The sequence below is a fragment of the Centroberyx affinis genome, unplaced genomic scaffold (genome assembly GCF_046629955.1).
Source record: "Centroberyx affinis isolate AG114_WGS23_722 - 3 ecotype Tasmania unplaced genomic scaffold, CSIRO-AGI_Caff_v1 ptg000445l_1, whole genome shotgun sequence".
NCBI classification, from domain to species: Eukaryota; Metazoa; Chordata; class Actinopteri; order Beryciformes; family Berycidae; genus Centroberyx; species Centroberyx affinis.
The window spans coordinates 140,094-159,246 of record NW_027279108.1 but is presented as its reverse complement, the minus strand read 5'-3'; the positions used below and the strand labels follow the sequence as shown (position 1 = coordinate 159,246).

At 41.9% G+C, this 19,153-nt stretch overlaps 3 protein-coding genes across 5 annotated transcripts in view; 2 read left to right on the top strand and 1 right to left on the bottom strand.

Annotated features, from left to right (window-relative positions):
- The window catches only part of shroom1 (shroom family member 1), a 41,296-nt gene extending 37,003 nt beyond the window's left edge, over positions 1-4,293 (top strand). For all 3 annotated transcript variants that reach the window (XM_071517014.1, XM_071517015.1, XM_071517013.1), the window contains one exon: positions 1,038-4,293. In XM_071517014.1, coding sequence (XP_071373115.1) covers positions 1,038-1,292 — 255 coding nt within the window. In that variant the 3' untranslated portion in view covers positions 1,293-4,293. The remainder of the gene's footprint in view (positions 1-1,037) is intronic.
- Positions 4,294-8,860: 4,567 nt separating this feature from the next.
- Positions 8,861-11,884, bottom strand: LOC139642255 (ankyrin repeat domain-containing protein SOWAHA). The gene has a single exon (XM_071517005.1). The coding sequence runs from the start codon at positions 11,783-11,785 to the stop codon at positions 10,292-10,294; it is 1,494 nt and encodes a 497-aa protein (XP_071373106.1). The 5' UTR covers positions 11,786-11,884; the 3' UTR covers positions 8,861-10,291.
- A 2,396-nt stretch (positions 11,885-14,280) lies between these two features.
- Positions 14,281-19,153, top strand: part of septin8a (septin 8a) — a 32,873-nt gene continuing 28,000 nt past the window's right edge. Inside the window, exon 1 of the mRNA XM_071517006.1 lies at positions 14,281-14,434. Coding sequence (XP_071373107.1) covers positions 14,405-14,434 — 30 coding nt within the window. The 5' untranslated portion in view covers positions 14,281-14,404. The remainder of the gene's footprint in view (positions 14,435-19,153) is intronic.

Here is a 19,153-nt window from a genome sequence, read left to right as displayed (position 1 = left end):
ATACACTGCTGGATTGAGAGCAGAGCATGTGAGGACTTTGCTTCCAAACTGCTAGATATCCATTTTGGGAGGGAAAAAACATTACTTGAAGTTCATCCTTCAGTATCTCTAAAATGTAGAGCAACTATATGTAATGATGATATCATTTGTCAACCAGGGGCCTAAGTCTTCTACTATCCATTAAAAGCTCCCATAGTGTTTTTTAATTGTGTGCTGTCAATCATTTTTGCAAGATTACCGGTCACCTTTTTCAAGTGATGGATAGCTCACTTTGAAATGCAACTCTTTATGCATCATTTTGAATTAGAGTGATACATTTTGTATCAAAGATCACCATGGGTAAAGTTTTCATAGGATCTCACTCCAGTACTTAGTACGTACTTAACACCGCTTTGTTTTCCCACTGAACACTCAGTTTCTTTATGCGTCCCAGCATTTCTCAGCATCAAGTTATGTTTGCATGGATGCATCAGATTTCTAGATTTGACGCAGAAAGGGCTCATTGTTGGTTTGTCCATCTGTTGAATGCCTGGTGGTTGAACGCATTGCATACTGAGGGCTTGTTAGAGGCTCATTTGTTTTCTTGCTGTTATCAGCAACACTGGTATTTACACTGACTCACCGAAACTGCAGCCTGGTTTCGATGACATTTGTATCTACCCTGCCCTCTGTTGACATAATTAAATACTGCACCTTTTTTATATCCTGTGGACATTAGAACTGAAATGTAATCATACAACTTTGACATGTTTTGCTCTCCATTACAGCTCACAACAAAATACCTTTAGAGTAAAACAAAAATCGAACCAAACATTCTGAGCACTATTGGTTATTTTCATATATTATTAATAATTAACTTTCAGAGCTCTTATTTGGAGCATTTTACCTTTTTAGGCATTCGGCTAAAGCTCTTATATGGAGCAACTTACAATGAATGATTCCAACAGCAGAAGCTTAAAAGAGGAAACACAATCCATTATCTATATTAGGAATAATATATCTCTTTTTACTCTCTCCCTCTCTCTCTCTCCGCTCAGCAATCTCTGGACAGCCGCCACCGTCTGCTGTGCAAACAGAGGGAGGACGCCAAAGATCTGAAGGATAACCTGGACCGCAGAGAGAGCCTGGTCTCCACCTTCCTGTCCCGTCAGCTGTCCGCCCAGCAGCTGCAGGACTACCGGCGCTTCGTCCAGACCAAGGCCTCGCTGCTCATCCGGCAGAAGGACCTGGAGGAGCGGCAGCGGCTGGGCGAGGAGCAGCTGGAGGCCCTGAGCAGCAGCCTGCACCCATGAAGGAGAGGCGAGAAAAAAACGTTACGGACTTCTCCCTCTTTTCTTGACTCGCCTACAGAGAGGATGGCTCGTTCAAGAACTTCCCCTCCTTGTTTCTCTCTTTTTAAAAATCTTTTTCCACACTACAGTGCGACTCTACTTTCCTGGCTCACTTTGCCTCCTAGAGACATGGGATACGGTGGAGTGGACTGTAACTGCTCCAGCTGTATCCATACAAATATTTCAGACCCTTTGCACACAATAGTGAAGAACCTTTATGTACTGTTCACGCTCAGGAGGAAAAGGAGTGTAAAAGGACAATGTTTGCAATGCCCAATCCCAGATCCCCCTCTCTGTTTTTGGCCTAACCCAGCCATGACTTTCTTTTGTCCTTTTAAAAAGAGTTGGACAGGAGTGCTGGAGCCTTCCCATCATGCCGTTCTGCTCTCTGATCATGCCTACAGGTGGTACATGAGCAATGAAAACTCTAACCGAAGCTCCATGCCTCTCTGTCTCTCTCCTACCGAGCGGTTTCCGGGCCTGAGTTGAGCACCCGGCCGCCCTGAACGCTCGCTCTCTCTCCCTCCGCCCACGGCTGTTCTCCTCAGCCAGCACAATCTCTGTACAAGTGGATTTGAAGAGATGCACTCGTCCTTTATAATAGTGCACATGCGTCCTTTTACTTTGAAGAGAGGACTAAACTATATTTCTGTGTGCCTTGATGTTGGTGTTGCTGTGGAATGTGTTAAGTTAGAGCTGCTGTGTGGAAATGTTGTGTCCCCTGGTAGCAATTCAGCAACTGTCCTTTAACTTTTCAGTAAATTCGTAGCGCTCCAGTCCCGTGTCTGCAACTATGGAAACCTATCATAAGCTTTAAGATTGTATTTTGACCAGTGAGAAGACGTCGGTGAATGAGGCAGGCCTGAAAGAGGGAGGTGTACTGTGTAATCTCAGTAAAATGTACAATAGATATAGAAGAGTTAATCTTTTTTTTTTTATGTTCTTATTTTTAAATGTTTCAAATTAAGGCACTAAAAACCAAAAAAGGTGAATGAAAAAAAGCACTTTGTAATGATACATAAATGCACATTTCTTCAAATCAGATTTGTTTTCAAAACAATTTTTCCATTTCAAAGTCGAAGCCTTACTCCATCCAGTTATCTGATGTTTCTCCTTTACTGTCTGTTTCTTTGTTTGTTTGTTGGTTTTTATTCATTTTGAATAGGAATGTTGAAATGATGGGTTTTTAAATGGTACATGAGCACATTCAGCAACATTAAGGATTATGTACTTAATGCTTTTTCCGGCTAATTTCACACTTCCGAGTTTTTAAGTCTTGATGATTTCATGCTGAAACAGTTCCACATACGGAGGTGATAAACCTCTTAAACCCAGATTATAAATAAGCAACAATTATATCATCGCCTATTTTGTCCCAATGTCCCTTTGTCGCAAAAGTGACACGTGATACTTGAAATACTTTTTTTTGTTGAGAACTAAGAAAGTCCACAATCTTCACTTCAGGTGTCTTAAACTATTTTCCTGTTCTCTACCTCCACAGCGTCGGCCCTTTGAGACCCTTGTTAGTTTATTGGACCTTACACAGTAGCCCTTAGTTAAAAAGCTCTTCCTGGTAACACTGTATTGAATGAAACCACACTCTTAAATGAAAGAACTTTCCCCCATTTGTTTAAAGGATCTCACGTGATAAATGCATCTGTGTTTCTACATTATTAATATTTGTTAGTTTTTCTAGTTGTATTAATTTCAAACTCCCTTTTTATTGAATATTCAACCAGGCACAAAGCAGAGTTGTTCAAGAGTGATGTGAGCGTTTCTCCACATCAGAGTATGTGCTGTGTGTGTGTGTGTGTGTGTGTGTGTGTGTGTGTGTGTGCGCGCGTGCTTGAGATCATGAATGAATGTGTGTTAATTGTGTGTGCGGAGATTAGTTGTTGAACAAAGACAGAACTCCTCTTGGTGTTTGCTGTGTTAGTTTTCAATAAAAATCCCATTAAGTTACAAAATGATCAAAACGTTTTCGTCCCTCAGGAAATTCCATGTAGGCCTAACCTGTACTGAGAGACTTTCATCCAACTTCTGGATTGTCTGTTGTGTTTAATATGGTATTTATGTAATAGTGTGACAACAGAGAGGCAGAGCAACTTCTGCAGCCCCTACAGAAATAAAAAAAGAAATCACTCACTAACACAATACTTAAACGAATCTCCTTGCAAAATGTCAAAGACGTTGACCGACTCTAAAAGCGGGTTTCCACTGGGAGCTGAAGAGCCTCCCACCCTGAAAAATATTTTCATGTTTTCTGCTAAACAGTTCCCCCGCTGCCGCTGCGGCCGCCGCCGCCACCCCTAAACATTTCTCTGGAGATTTATGACTCTGTCCGTCTCAGTTTGCTAAACAAATGTATGTTTGTTTTGGCCTTTGTACAGATGCAGGGCTGCAGGGCGAGAAAGACGGGGACTTGCGTGTGTTTTTTTTCCCCTGCAGCCTGGTGGAATTCCTAAGGCATGCAGAAGACAAAACGCTTTGGAGAGTGAGAAAGACAGATTGGGGAAAAAAAACGCTTCCACAAAGGATCAGCGTATTGTTACTTTCAGAAATGCTCATTTTAGTTCTTACAAACAATTTGGCAACTTCCGGAGTCACTCTTGTTTCTCTCATCATTTGGTCAAAAGTGTTCTGTTAGGGTCAAAGGAACACGGCCTGTTTTTGAAGTAGGATTCATGTTAATTTAGTTGGCCTTTTTGTTTCAAATAGTGGAGGAGAGCAACACTGATATGAGTAGAAACCATCTCAAAACCAGGAAGGACAGACCTGCATTTGGATTTCAGTCAGTCCCAGCTGTTGGGAAGACAGCACAGACATTTCTAAATTCAGTTAATCTGCTATACTTTCTGATCCGTTTCCATGTATTGGGTGTTGTGACGAGAGTTTGTTGTTTTTTGTGCCTGTTTGGAGTTGTGAATTCCATGACGTTTGTAATATTGTGAATAAATTAAGCTCTCACCTCTTCCTAGTGTGACACATTTTACTTTTTTTTTCCCTCTATGCTCTTTGTCTAAAGTGTGTTTGCCAAAAGCAGAATCACTTTATTTGCCAGGCACAATAAATGCACCCAAATTTGTCTTGGTGACACAGAGACACATCACCAGCCTGCATAGTAACACACACCTGCTGCGGGGACAACAGGACCGCACATGAAGTGTAAATGGACAGAGCAAGACACATGATAGACAGTAGACTAAACATTTAACTCTACAAATATATATTAAACATTTATGGGAAAAGTGATTTATCTTTTTGTGCTGCTGCTGTAATATTCAAACTGCTAGGAGAGTAGAGTTTGTGTCACTTCTTTGTACCTAGACATCACATTCCTTTATATTAGATGAAGTGCAAAATGCTCAGTGCCATCGTTTTTCTGAAAGTTTCTAAAAGTCTGAAGGAAGTTTCATCTTAAGTAGCTTTCAGTCAACCGTCAGTAGCTTGGTTTTGTCTTTAGTTTTTGTCTCTTGTCTGCCCTCTGCAGGCACATCAACACTTTGAGAATAGAGTAATTTGCCACTGTGTCACTGAACTCTCCAGGATTTATATGAAGCACTCTTCAGTGTGAGTTAATATAGGAATGTGAATTGGTAGCAGCAGGTAATGCATAGGTTATGGTTGGTATGTAATGTAGCACTCAAGTATTCAGTCCTGCTTTGACAAAATGCTTTTGACCTCAACATCTTTCCTCTTAAAATATAAAGTACCAAGAATTTTTTCATGAAACAGCTTTCTATAGCCCCTGGACTCCTTTTATGGGGCGAATGCAAGAATATGACAGCTAGAGAGAGTCTGAGTCTATGCTATACCAATGGGAGAAAGGGATCGTCCCTCGAGTATTGAAGAATGTATTGTGTGGAGAGAATCTGTGATGGGTCAGACTGTCATTCTGCTAAGGGAAACAGAAAACAGGCCCATCTGGTTTTAAATGGAGGGAGGATATTTTTTGAGGCATTTTTGAAAAACTTTCATCGGGAGTTTAACATAATTTTGAATGTCATGAATACTGGCTCTGTTTTTGCTCCCAAAAGTGTACTTTTATTGTGGAATTATTGTGGAGGCCAATATGCAGTAATTAATTTGTGCACAAAAGAACATCTCCATCTTAACCAGTCATTTAGTCTCATATTCAGTTCTAAAATCTTATTAAAACATTTTTTTTTATTATTAAAACAAACAGTTGGATTCCAGTTGGATAGGTTGAGATTATTCCACTTGTTTCTAAAGCAGTTTCACTTGTGTCAGCATCTTGAAATGCAAAATTCTTGAAACAAGTTGGTTTACATTGGAAACAAATAAAATGATCTCACCCCATTGGCTGAAACTCTCACTTGTTATAAGAAAATCAAATGTTAAGACTCAACACTAGATGGACTGATATTTCTGCAGTGGGACTCGTCTCTGTCCTCATCCTCTCCTTCCTCTCTCATGCCTCTCTGGTCTTGTTTGCTCAGCCCGACGGTGGAATGCTGCCCAGTTTGTTTGTGAGCAACAACAAACGCCTATTATAAAGGCACAGAATGGGAGACTGAGAAAAACACTGGATCCCATGTTGGCAAGTGGCAGAGGGAACCCCAGGAGGAAAGTGAGAGACACTCGAGAGCACTTACAGTACTTCACAAAGTAAAGCACTTTTAATCTGATTCCCATTGAAGGCAGCAGGGACATAAAACACAACGCCGTTTCCACTCAGGGAATTTTGAACAAGGAAGATCTTTGTCAAACACAACACAGACTAATTGCATAGTAATTAGGTTTAGCGTTATTACAAAGGCAATGTAACTGATGGAGCCTTGGCAGACAAACAGGAGGGAACAGGATGGCCCGTCTCTCTGGAGAACAACACAACACCAGTCGCTCTGTCACACTGTTGGATAATGAGAAGCAGTGCTACTAACTGTGTGTTGGACTGACTGTCCTTCCTTCAACCCTGATGCAGTGCTACAGAAAATGGTGGATGAACCTGAACTCCAGTTGGCGATAACCGTAAGGCCGACACCCACAGCTCAAAGGGGCGATAAGTAAGGTTTTTGCAGCCCAATACCACAAAATGACAATAAACTATCTGCAGGTTGACAGGGTTATCAATATCAATGACTCAGCGATGACTTGGACAGGTGCTGAGATTTCTGCATTTCACAGCTCATTTTTGTAGTCTGAATTCTGTGTTTTGGAACAAAAACTGCCGGCCCATTGGAATTTCAAGACTCTCCCAGTCTCCTCCCAACACCTACTTGCATTTTCATTGGAGGACAGAGCCACGAGTTAGGGACCGGGTCACAAGACATTTCAGCTATGAAGGTTAAAAAGCCTTGTTCTCAAGCCAAAAAAACAAAAACAAATGACAAAGCAGCAGTATTATTATTATTACTACAGTATTTTGAATAATGATATATTACCTCTTCACTAGATGTTACAATTGGATTTCTGCTCTAATTAGCTAAATGTAAGCCATATGTAACCAGTACTGTGTGGGAACCTCATGTAATTAAAGAGTAACTTGACACCAAACCCAAATCTGTGTAAAGCCTGACATCTAATGGTAAAAAGCATGCTACTGAATTTGCCATCTGCTATTGGCTGATCCTTAGTGCCAGGTGATGTCACCGTCTGTTGTACTCTATAGAAGGTGACATCACCTGGCACCAAAGATAAGCATGCTTTATTAGATGTCAGGCTTTACACAGATTTGTGTTTGGGGTTTAGTTACTTTTTAATTAATTACGATTTATAATGGTGATAATGACATTTGCTGAAATCACTGGAATCCCCCGAATTAAACTGAATAAAGTCAAGATTTTCCAATTCATCATTTTCTGATTGAGCAAAGCAAAACTTGACAGGAGGGAGATAGAAATTGAATGTCTGGAAGAAGAAGAAATCATGCGTGAAAAACAAATTACTGCTGAAAATACTGAGTTCAATTCGCACAGAATAAGCGTTATCAGGGAACCTCTGTCTTCACCAAAATACTGTGAGTAACTGCCGCTGGAATTTTTCACTTTACAAATTACAGACATGACAAATTCGCAGGATTAAATTCACCAACAATCTCAGCAATTATTACAAATCACTGGACATCCCCAGGTATTATTAGTCCCGCGTGAATAAGAATTTACTCAACTCTAGTGCAAAAATGTGACTGTTTTTCTTGTGTCAGTTGCAGGCCACTGTTCCTCAGGCGGACAGGAGGGGTGCAGGCTGCGCCAGAGACTCTGTGTGGGAGGAGACAAGTTCACTCAATGTTGTTGCAGTTCCCACTTCTCACCAACAGAGGGTGATAAAGTTCATAGATTACTTAATGCCCCTTTAAACGATGTAGTATTTGATTGATCCTTGTAGAGAAATGCTCTTTTCCACAGCGAGGTCAGAGGTCAGACTCGGCTACAGAGCAGAGCAGCGATGGTAGTCAATGTCTTGCTTAAGGACACTTCAGCAGGGCGGATGCCTGTTGAACCAGGGAAGTCTCCTTAGACTCAGAAAATAAAGTACAGATCCAGCAATTAAAGGTACCTTATCCTGTGCCTTATTTTCTGAGAGTGTATTCACTCTGCTGCCCCCACAATAAGGACAATAAAACACTGTACTAGTATTGCTTTATTTCTAGAGAAGACCCTAATTTTAACTGACCTCAACCTGAAACTACATACTATCATGCATCCTATGAACTTATATCACAGTATAGATGTATATCAGTGGGAAAACTTTAGGTTTGTTTACCCTCCACTACTCATTGCTGGTTCTTGTCCCTGACCTTGTCTTGTTTCCCATCATGCAGCGGCAGCAGAAAGGAACATTCGCTCCACGAAGCCTCGAGGCCCGGAGATGAAACATTGTCTTGACGTCAAGACAATGTATGCTGCTGGGGAGGTGACATCATGACAAATGAGAGAGAGGGAGAGTGAGAGAGTGAGAGAGAGAGAGAGAGAGAGAGAGAGAAGACCCAAGGCAGGGACAGAGGAACAGCAGGAGAGAGACCTTCCAGAGGACGCATTCCATTCCCAAAAAGCCGCTGCTTCTTTTCCCATGATTCCTTAATGCCTTCATCCCTGTTGTGTCACTGAACGTCAGCTTTAAATACTCAAAACCTTCCTGTTTTTCTTCACTTGTCGGCATCTAGCTGATAATAACACACAGTCAGGTCTGTTAAGGAGAAAAAACAAGGACACATAGGAAACAAGAAAGGGAAGGACTTTATACAAACGAATGAAACCCTGCTCTCTTCTCTCTGCTCCTTCTTCTCTTCAGCCTGCTGGGGCCGATGATGACATTAACACACGTTTCCAGACACACACACACACACACACATGCACATTCCCAGTCAGCCTGTCAGCCTTATCTAGCTGAATCACTGTCGTTCAGCTGTCTCAACAAGCCACTAAGCCAGAAAATGGATCCAAGCCACATTTCAGAGATGTTTTGGCACGCTCAAACACAGTAATGATTTGTGGAGCACCTGCACTCGACTTAACACCTAGAGAATAAAACACCGTTGTTCTTTTAAAGTAAAATTTATTGTTATTCAGTCAAAATCCAGTGTTTTTTTTTCCAGGACACTGACATATATGTTAACAGCTCATCCTTCAGTGTTCAATCCTCTCCTTAAAGCTTTACAGCGTTTAATAATTAATCAGTAATAAAGTGTGGCAAGTAAGAGGCAAGTCCTGTAAATCCTCCTCAGAGGGAAAAACACATTTCAGTATATGTATATTTTTTTGCTACTAGTGGTTTGATTCAGCCATCAGTCAGTAAATCCTCATAATTTACAGATTTACAGTTTCTGTAAATCATGCTGTTCACCTCTTAATCTCCAGAGAGGAAGTCCAGAGAGGAAAACAAGGCCACTCTTAATCTTCTCTTAAATCAGTAATGCACAGATTTCCTTTGACATAGATTTGCTGATGGAAACATAATCTCATACATAGATACTATTGATTCATTCGTATGGCAAATAGCATAAGAAAGGACATTTAACAGACAACAGACATTAAAACATGCAGTGTAATCATGAATGGGTGTAAACACAGTGAAAAGAAATAGTGTAATTTGTTTTTACGCGGCTTCTAATAGGTTATGGAGTGCATCGCCATATAAAATCACAATGGGCAATGAAAGTGAATACATGGCACAACAAAATGAGCAACAGAAGCTAAATAAAAAATAAATAATTTCATTTTTGCAACTACCTTTCCAGTGTAAGTGCTTGGTGCAGTTAATTTTGTTGTCTGAGCTGAAATGATACAGCGGCTCTAAAATAACAACTGTTCTTAATAGTTAATGAAAACATAAATTCAAAACAAGTAATGCAAATTCACCTCACTACCAACTTCCCATATAAATGTAATATTTTGCGCTGCCTCCTCGACACAACACAAAACAAGGAAGCAATCATTGATATTTAAATCATAAACACCAACAGAGTCTCCACAGCCCATGAGGGAATTTTAGGAAGTTTTCTTTTGAGGTAAAATTCAGAGGCAGGAACACATCTGACCCGACTATTTCTGACCTTAGAAAATAAAAAACTCATTCTCCACTCAGTGAACATTTAGATAAAAAAGTGGAAAAAGTATTTGAGGCTGACATTGCCACTCAAAGTCTATTCTATCATGGAAATAAGATAATAAGAAGCTCTGAGTAGGGCTGCAACTAACGATTATTTTCATTATTGATTATTATTATTATAAGACTTAGACTTGCTTAGTCTGACCAGCAGCCAAAAGACCCGCAAATGTTTGGTATTTTTACTTGATTAAATGACTAAAATCATTAATTAATCGATTATCAAAATTAATGTAGAATATTACTGCTGGAATGAGGGACTGACTGCATTTCCTACTTGCTATTAACTCCAGGAATGGTGGTAAACTCAGTGGGTTGTCTAGTTTCCACAATTAGAATCGATTAACTTTCTGCCGATCGACTAATCGATTCTGCACCGGCCCTATCTGAGCCTACGTGAAGATGTCGGACAGGGCTCTGTGCTTGGCCCCGCCCTCGTCCCGCTCCTCTCGGGGGTCTTCGCTCAGCGAGTAGCAGCCGGGCCGCTGCTTGAGCTTCTTCCTGTGCCCCGTCCCGTGGGGCTGGAAGAGGCGGCTGATGGTGTGCAGGCCCTTGGACAGATCCGGGAACAGATCCAGCTCCTCCTTGTCCTGCTGGCTGCTCTCCTGAGCCTGCAGGACCTTGGGTTGTCCCAGCAGCTCCCTCACCCTCTCCGAAATGCCTTTGTGCAGATAGTGGTAGGCCCTCTTGCCGCAGTTGTCCCGGATGTTCGCGTCGGCGCCGAACTCCCCCACCAGCATGGCCAGGATGAACTCCTGGTCGTGCAGCGCGGCGATGTGTAAGGGAGTGTATCCCCCGTGTGTTTTGGCGTTAACATCGACGTCGACGCCTCCCTGCTTGGATACGTCGATAATCTTCGCCAGCATCTCGCTGTTCCCGCACTTGGCCGCCCAGTGCAGAGCGGTGAACCCCGACATGAAGTCCCTCTTCTCGGCCAGCTGGTTGTCCCGCAGCAGCAGGCCGTACGCCTGGCTCCAGTGGCCGGAGGCGCACTTGACCAGCCACTCGTGCTCCGACTGCTCCAGCGGGACGGTGGAGGGGAAGCGGGGCTCTCTGGGCTCCTCGGACGGCTTGGTGGTCTTCACCGCCGGGCCCGACCGAGGCGAGCCGGGGCCGCCGCCGCTCTCCACCGACGGCCTTCTCTTGTTCCTGAAGGCGTCTGGGTCCGGGCTTTCTGGGGGGTCGTCCGGGTCGCCCTTCAGTCTGCGGATCTCCACCCTGGTGCTGGGCGGCATCCTCAGAGGCAAGGCGAAGGGTTTGTGATGGACGTTGCTGGTGCCGGTTTGACTTACAGGCCTAAACAATGCAGCATCTTCTAAGGGACTTTGAACTATGTCAAAATGCATGGCTCTTTTCAGCTTGAAGTCCACAGATTTGCTCCTCTGCAATGCCAGCTGAATGGGAGAAAGTGGTTCAGTAGCATTTTCACTGGAGTCTCCTTCACTGCTACCTTCTGTCCGCACCTGAACCGGCTCAGAAACGGCTCTCTCCCCTCCTGCATCCTCACATTTCTCTGCCTCCTCCACCTCCTCCTCCTCCCTCCCCGCCGCCGCGGCAGGAGCAGCAGCAGCACAGCGCTCACCTGGCCGCGGGGTCTCTTCACTTCCACTCTTCTCCTGCTCCTGCTCCTCCTCCTCCTCCTCAGTCTGGATATCCTTCAGTAAATGCTGATACTTTTTCTTGACGATAATGTACTTGACGCCGTCGATTTCTTTCACGAAGGCGACGCTGTTGACGAAGCTCTTGAAAAGCGCCCGGTTCTGTTTCTTCTCCGCGGGATCGGCGCAGTTTAATGAACCTTTGAACTTAGCCAGCAAGTCGGAGTTCTTCACTTTCCCTCCTTCTGCCATCAAAAAGCACAGGAGGGATTCTTGCGTCACCTCCATTATTAACTGTATAGATATAAAAAAATAAATAAAGCTGTCGGTGTCCCGTTTCTTCTTCTTCTTTGTTGTCAGTACAGTAAGCTTCACCTGGACACTTCTCTTCTCTTCTTCCCTCTACCTGCAGTTTCCGGGGAAAGTGCAGACGTGGAAATGATTTGAATAATGTATGCAGACGTTTCTCTAATGGATGAAGACACAGATGTGCGTTTACTGCAGCCTGCAGTATAAACTTACCTGACTTAATTTAAAAACACTCTTCGGAGGAAGGCTAATTAAACAAAACGTGACATTCTATTGCAGTCGTAGGATTTTTTGTTTGTTTGTTTATGTCACAGTGACGTAGGTGAACTGACACACTTTTGTAAATCACTATTCCTGAAGGGTTTATTTATAATACAAATAAGAAAATAACGTTTTAACAGAGGTGATTTGAGACTTTATTCCCATTCATAGCCAGCCTATGAACTTAGAAATAACCGAATAATAAATGATTAGAAACTTTATTTATATTGTATTCATCTAAATGCAGAATGCTTTACAAAATTCTTATTAGCCTAGAAATAGTAATAGTAGCCTAATAACCAGCACAGAGGAAGTCTTAAGGCCATCACTAATAATAATGATCATGATAATGATACTACCACTACTACAACTAGCCTACTATTATTACTACTACTAATAATAATTATAAAGATATTTTAACATTTCCAGAGACATGCTTAACACATGTGGGCAGGCTTACTATAGCCAGTCACACTGATGATGTTATGTAAACATGGATGCCTGGGGTTTTCAGATTTCCATATCAATGCAAAAGTTGTTGCCCATCACAACCTTTCCTGTCATTCAATCCCATGCAGCACCACACCTCTAGCTCTACATCTTTACCCTCGCTATATTGGATATTACAATTACAATTTCACATTTGGCAGACGCTTTTATCCAAAGCGACTTACACATGAGATTTGCATACAACACAAGCAAGTTTCTAGATAGGAGAGAACAACGAGAGTAAGTGCTATAGAGCTAAGTTCTGGTCCAACAGGACAAAGGTGCTACGAGACAGTGCAACAAGCTAAGTTCTGGTCCAACAGGACATAGGTGCTACGAGGGAGTGCTACAAGGCAGTGCTATGAGGTAATGCATAGAGTGCATCAAATTTATGTTTATGTCAAATTTATATTAGTTAGGCTAATCCCTGACCTGCCTATTGGACTATGTGCGACAGGCTATTAGTCACCATATCTCAACAGACCACTGTTTTACCTGACACCTCTGACATCCACATGGGAAAAATGTGCAAATGGGGGAGAAAAACGAATCTATTGTGCGTTTCAGAAATGTTTTTACTGTGTCAGCATGGCAGCAGAAAGTCGCTCGGATTAAACTACAAATCCCGAGAGCACAGAAGCACTGGTTTATCAATGGAGTGAATGGGATACAATTTTGCAACAGTATCATAAAACAGAAAGTTCCGGTTGGCTGCGTCACATTCACAAGTAAAATCACACACCTGTTCAATATTAATGTAGCCTAATTAATATGAATTAAGTTCATTTAAATATTAATGAACTAACTGTAAACAACCTTTGTTTACCTGCTGCTCAAGAACTGTATTGCTTGGCGGAAGAACAAAATGTCATTTTAACGCTAATATTAGGCCTACTATTCAATTAGTATTATTAAAGTTAAATATTTGTATAACATTTACATTTGTTCTTTCGTTTTTAATACAATGGTGCGTTACCGTCGCTTTATAAAAGAAATAAACCACTCCAGCAGTGATTTGCAGATATTTATTACTCATATCGGCGGAGATGATGATGATGGCATGTCTTTTGCAACATCGCCAACGTTGCCATATTTCTCCTCTCTCTCGCTCTGCTGTGCTGCTCGCTCCTGTCCTGGCTTGCAGTGCGTGCAGCATGACATTCCTAAACTGAATGGGAGTTTCCAGGAAGTGGCCATATTGGATAGTAGTGGGCCTGCCCAAAGATCGTTGCCTCAACTGTCAGATAGCTCACATCCTGTTCCAACGTATGGAAAACCTTGCAGGTTAGACCGGAACAGCATAAGGGGCGGCGCACAACTGTCAACATTTGAATATTAACGAGTATTCAGCTAGCAGGATAGGTAGTAACGCAAACAGCAGCTAATTTAAACAAGACACTTCATGAATATTTACTGATATCAGGCGTCTCCCTACCACGCATGCGCGAGACACGAGTACCTGCTGAACAAAATTCATAAAAATATATATATATAAATCAAATGTAAAGACGTGTCTAGATCTCACAACGCTATCGTTAGCTTACTAGGATCTGAAATATTAGCCTCTCCACTCTCACTGACTCCCAGCCAAAGAAGAAACGAAGCAACGGTCGAAACTCTCTACCGGATTCAAGCGAAGACGGAAATAGGCAGGAGTGACGCCTCTTGCTTTCTCGCCTGGACACTTTCTGGCCTGCCTGCCCAGCTCCTCTCCGTCTGTGCCTCTCTCTTCCTATCTCTGTCAGCTCGGCGGCTCAGTTGTAGGATACGGAGAGAGTGAGACGAGGGCTGCTCCCTTTCGCCTCCGCTCAGCTCAGCTCAACGCACAAACACCATACATTCCGCACCATGGCTGCCACGGACGTTGACATATTCTCAGTAAGTAAAAACACGACGCTGTTTTTGGGAGGGTCGAGAAATTGTAACTGCGACCGTTGAAGACTCGGTAGTGGTTGGTAGAAAAGTGTGGGAAGCTGTGTGTGGTGGTATAAGCCTCCTCCGCTTTGGTAGCCTGTGATATGGGCTGAGCCGAGAATGGTGGAAGTGATTTCTGTGGTGGTGATTAGACTCGTTTTTAAGACAACGCGTCGTCGTATTTACACTTGTCAAACACTGATATCGTTGATTGATTATTTTGACGCCGTGTATTGTTGCCTATTTTGCATGAATGCTGTTTCACCCATGTGCAGTGGATGCGTTGTTGGGTGCATATGGGTGCAGCGTATGGCACGTAAAACTGTTTACAGTTGACGTTACCTTCATTAAAAAGAACCATAGTAACCCTGTTGTACATATTAGAAGGGTATTATATCGTATGGCAGCTATAGGAACAGTATAGGAATATAGTAGGAGATAAAAAAAAATGTCATAAAGCGCCACATACACTCTGTAAGTCTCCACAAGGATATTACTTTTCGTATAGGGTGCAATTCAGGTGTGTTAAACTGCAACATTGTGATAAATTAGCAGGTAACAATGCAATGGGTAACATTAACTACAATGAGCTTCAGTCCAAACTATGTGATGACATTAGGTTTCGTTGTGACTTCCTGTTCAGAGGTGCCAAATTAAGCCACTACTTCTGTTTCTTGACTCATAGTGCAATACTTCCAGCTAAAACTGTGTCACTTCTGTACAATAAATGAACTTGACCATCCAGTTGCCAGTCAAGACTTGTCTTTATTGTTGGTAGCCTATAATTTCTGTCCTTTGTGCAGATCACAATAAAAGGCCATGCCATTAGACCTGAGAGTGGAATGCATGCAATATTATTTTCATAGTGGAAAGCCCTGCCATCAATCATATGAAACCCTGTGGGGATGGTGATGCAATATGGGGCCAAAGAAAATAATATAGTAATAACATAAGGTAGTCCATTTTTTACGTCAGATTTTAATGTAAATAATTTACAGACCGTAATTTAACACAGTCTGTGTGTTCAGTCAGTATGAAAAAACTGTATTATAGCGCTAATGCAAATGCACACAGGGGATTTAAAGATGAGGTGGGGTGATTAACTTTTAGGCAGATCCTTGAGGAGATCCTTGAGTTGTTGAATTGGACAGTAAGCAGCGCTGAGTTGCAGGGATAAAGAGATTAAGAGCACACTCCTGGCCACTCCTACCACTTACTGGTACAACACATGTCTTTGGGGGGAAAAGGAAAGGATCCAAAAAAAAAGAGGGTGCAGGAGGAGATATTGCACACTGGACATTTGTTAAATTAGGAACGTATCCAAGCGAGGGGGCAGATCGCAGAAGATATTGCAAACTGGCGATTTCTGAAATGTCTCTTTTGGAATACAAAATTAGGGAATTGATTGGTGGGAAGAATGCTGAGAATGCAGTGAAACAGGCTAGGGGAAGGACAGCATTAGCAGCTGGATAGTCGATGCCTGCCCTGACTGCCCGACTTCCTGCCTAACTTTCAGAACTAAGTGAGACCATATTGAACAAACTGATTTGTTCGCCTGGCAGTTTCGCTTTAAGGGCACTCTGTTAATTATGTGTAGTTATCGATAGGGATGTGTGGTTGGTTTGGTTGTTAACCCACATCAATCTGATTCAATTGTGACTCTAGTTGGCCTAGCTTGGGGATGAGTTTTTAGGCCAGAGTGAGAGATCAATATAGGCAACTGCCCAACAACTTTCATTGTTTTCACTCATTGATTGCATCGTAGTGTGTATCCCGGAGAGAGGGAAGCGCTGTTTATCTCAGTGGTTATATAAGCAAATGGCCTGTGTCATATGCATATATATAGCACATAAAATGCTTACTGACCCTGAAGAACATTGTCTTTCCCATGAGGCACTGCATGCATGAAATGAAATTAGCCTTAAGAAATGCTAAATGAGGGCTTATGGGGCTTAAGTCATTTGCACGTGAAAACAGCTTTTTTTGTGCGTGCAGAATATGAGAATTACTTCTTGGTGAACAGACTATGTACATATTTGCTCTTGCTACAGAAGTAGAATTGATAAGTTAATTCATTGCTCATTTGTTGTATTTCAAACAGATTTTTACTGTCTGGCTATAGAGCTGAGACACTTTCCTTCAAATGTCAGCCAGTGCCTTTCCATGTAGTTCAGTTGTACGTTGTTCAGGTCAGATTTCAGGTCTAGTACTCCGACTGTGGTGCCATCAGTCTTGTTATCTGTATACAGAAACATACAGGCGAAAACTGCCACGAGGCGAGCTTGTCAAATCCAATACTGTAGAAGAACGATGAGGGCCGAGCTACAGTCGCTATGGTGATGAGTCAATATCCATCCATAGAATAGGTCAGGGCTTTTCAAGACCCAAAAGTGGGCTGCACTAAGATTAAAAATGGGTCCTCAAATAGTACTGAAGAAAAAAAGGTTTCAAAATGATGTGTTATGTTACACTGCTAAAACCTGTATGTTGGTGCAATGTGGTGAAGGCTCAAATAAGATATTGAGGCTATTCTGTTTGTTTTGATGTGGTGATTCATCACAGTTCTTTGTGTTTGAAAAGTTCAACATAAACATAACCCTGGCAGCCTTGTCTCAATGCAATATTTTGGCCTTTTCTTGTTGGTACATTGTAAGAGGATACATCAGTTCCCACTGAACAGCTGTGGGGCTGGATGGCCTAGTGGTTAGAGACGGTCCCATTACTGTTACGCCACAGATTTGATCCCTGCAACAGCCAGTGAGTCCATCAACAGTCATGTGCTGTTAAGAGCTAAATTCACAGAGCAGCTGAAAGTGTCACAATCAGGATTTTGTTTTGTTTTTCCCTCTTTTGTAACACAGATCTGATGTTTTCTCATCAGTATGAGCAGCAAAAAGTATTTTTTTTTTCAATTCTGATCTGGACCAAATGGATATGTGGTACCAAATCACATCCTGATGTATGCCACTTTCATGCAACATGCATTTGTGTAACATTTTTTTTTTTTTTTTTCACCACTTTGTTTATTAGTTTTCACATCATGCAACATGCATTTGAACACTCTATTCGGAAATTTTCTGCATTGCCATGACAATAAGTAAATTTTACATCATTCATCTGAGACAGTTGTCATAATTTTGGCGCCACAGCAGCTTGGCCGAGCCAGCGTTAGCATGGAGGACAACAAGACACAACAATGGAAAGGAAAGAAAGCAAAATAGACAACTTGATTGGTATTTGGGGAGACGCCTCAATTCTGTCAAAACTTGAAGGCCCCTATGGGTGACCGAAATGTGTGAATGTAACATTTTTGTTATCGTTACTCTTCGCCCACATCTTTTCAATATCGCTGTCAGTTCATATTGGTATTGGATATAGGTAACATTTTAAATAGATATGCACAATCATCCAAAAACATCAGATATGAGCAACAACTCAGAATTGAGCATGTGAACGTAGCCAAAGTGTCCTTCAGCAAGACACTGAACCCCTGACTGCTCACCCATTGTACGATACTGGCTGGACCTGGGCTTTTAGCTGAACGCTCTGGATGGACTGTTCAGCTAAATGCCTAAAATATAACATCCCTCTTGCAAGAAATGGACCAGTGATTTATCTGCCAGTTCCTGAAACAGTTTGGCCTCTCTGTCTCTTGTAACTGCAAATTCGATCGGTTGAGATGTCTGGCAAAGTCGATGAGAAAGCCATAGAAACTTAGAAAACCTTCCATTTCTCACAGGTATTCACTTGTATGCATTCGGCTATTATTATCCGCTCAAAACACAAGTAGGCTATCTCTGTGCAAAATGCAGGAAATCTCTCCAATTATTTTCTCTGACTCATCCATCTTATCTCCATGTGTGCAGTAATAAGTCGCCATGTCAGCAGTGTCTACTGCATTAAAAAAAGGCCACACAATTTCTATAATTGCCCGCTGCAAATTAGAGTGGTAGTCTTTGTCACAAGGTAGCTTATAATAATGGCAGGCAAAGTAATAAATTCCACTTTATTTCGAGGGGTAAATCCCAGGTCTCAGTTAGTATCCATAGTTTCATCGCTTCAGAGGTTTTATAACCTGCGTTAATACACATAGCCTAAGTACTTTACTTTTTATTCCTTATTTAAACTGTTGCATAAGGGAATCCAAATATTTTTCTTGGTGTGGAGTCTGTGATTAAAGGGTGACAGTGCCCCCAGTTTCAGTCCTTCTCTGTTACCCCACTTGTTTGAAAAATGCAATGAAAAGGGCGTGGAGGGGCGAGGGGGGTGGGCGGAGCGGCTGTCAAATCAATCAGATTAGGTAGAGTCTAACTAAAGTAAGACACTACGAAACATCCAATGATGTTCTTTCTGATGTACTTTTGATTTTTATCTTGAGAGAATTGTCAATTTAGTGCCTAAAACATCGGCAGTTCAACATAAGCACTTAATATATCTTAATAATGACTAGTATTAACATGTTTTAGTGTTTCTGATCCCTTTAAGTTAGGTTGTGTTACATTTGATGCAGTCTACAACCATATAATTCACTAACTTGTACAACAGCACGATCTAGGCCTCTCTTCAATGACCTGATGTTCTCTATAGGTATAAAACACATAAAGGTGCATTAAAACGGCTGCACATTTTTTTGTAGCCCAAAACATGAGCTGACTAGCACAGACTTTTACATGTGTACATATG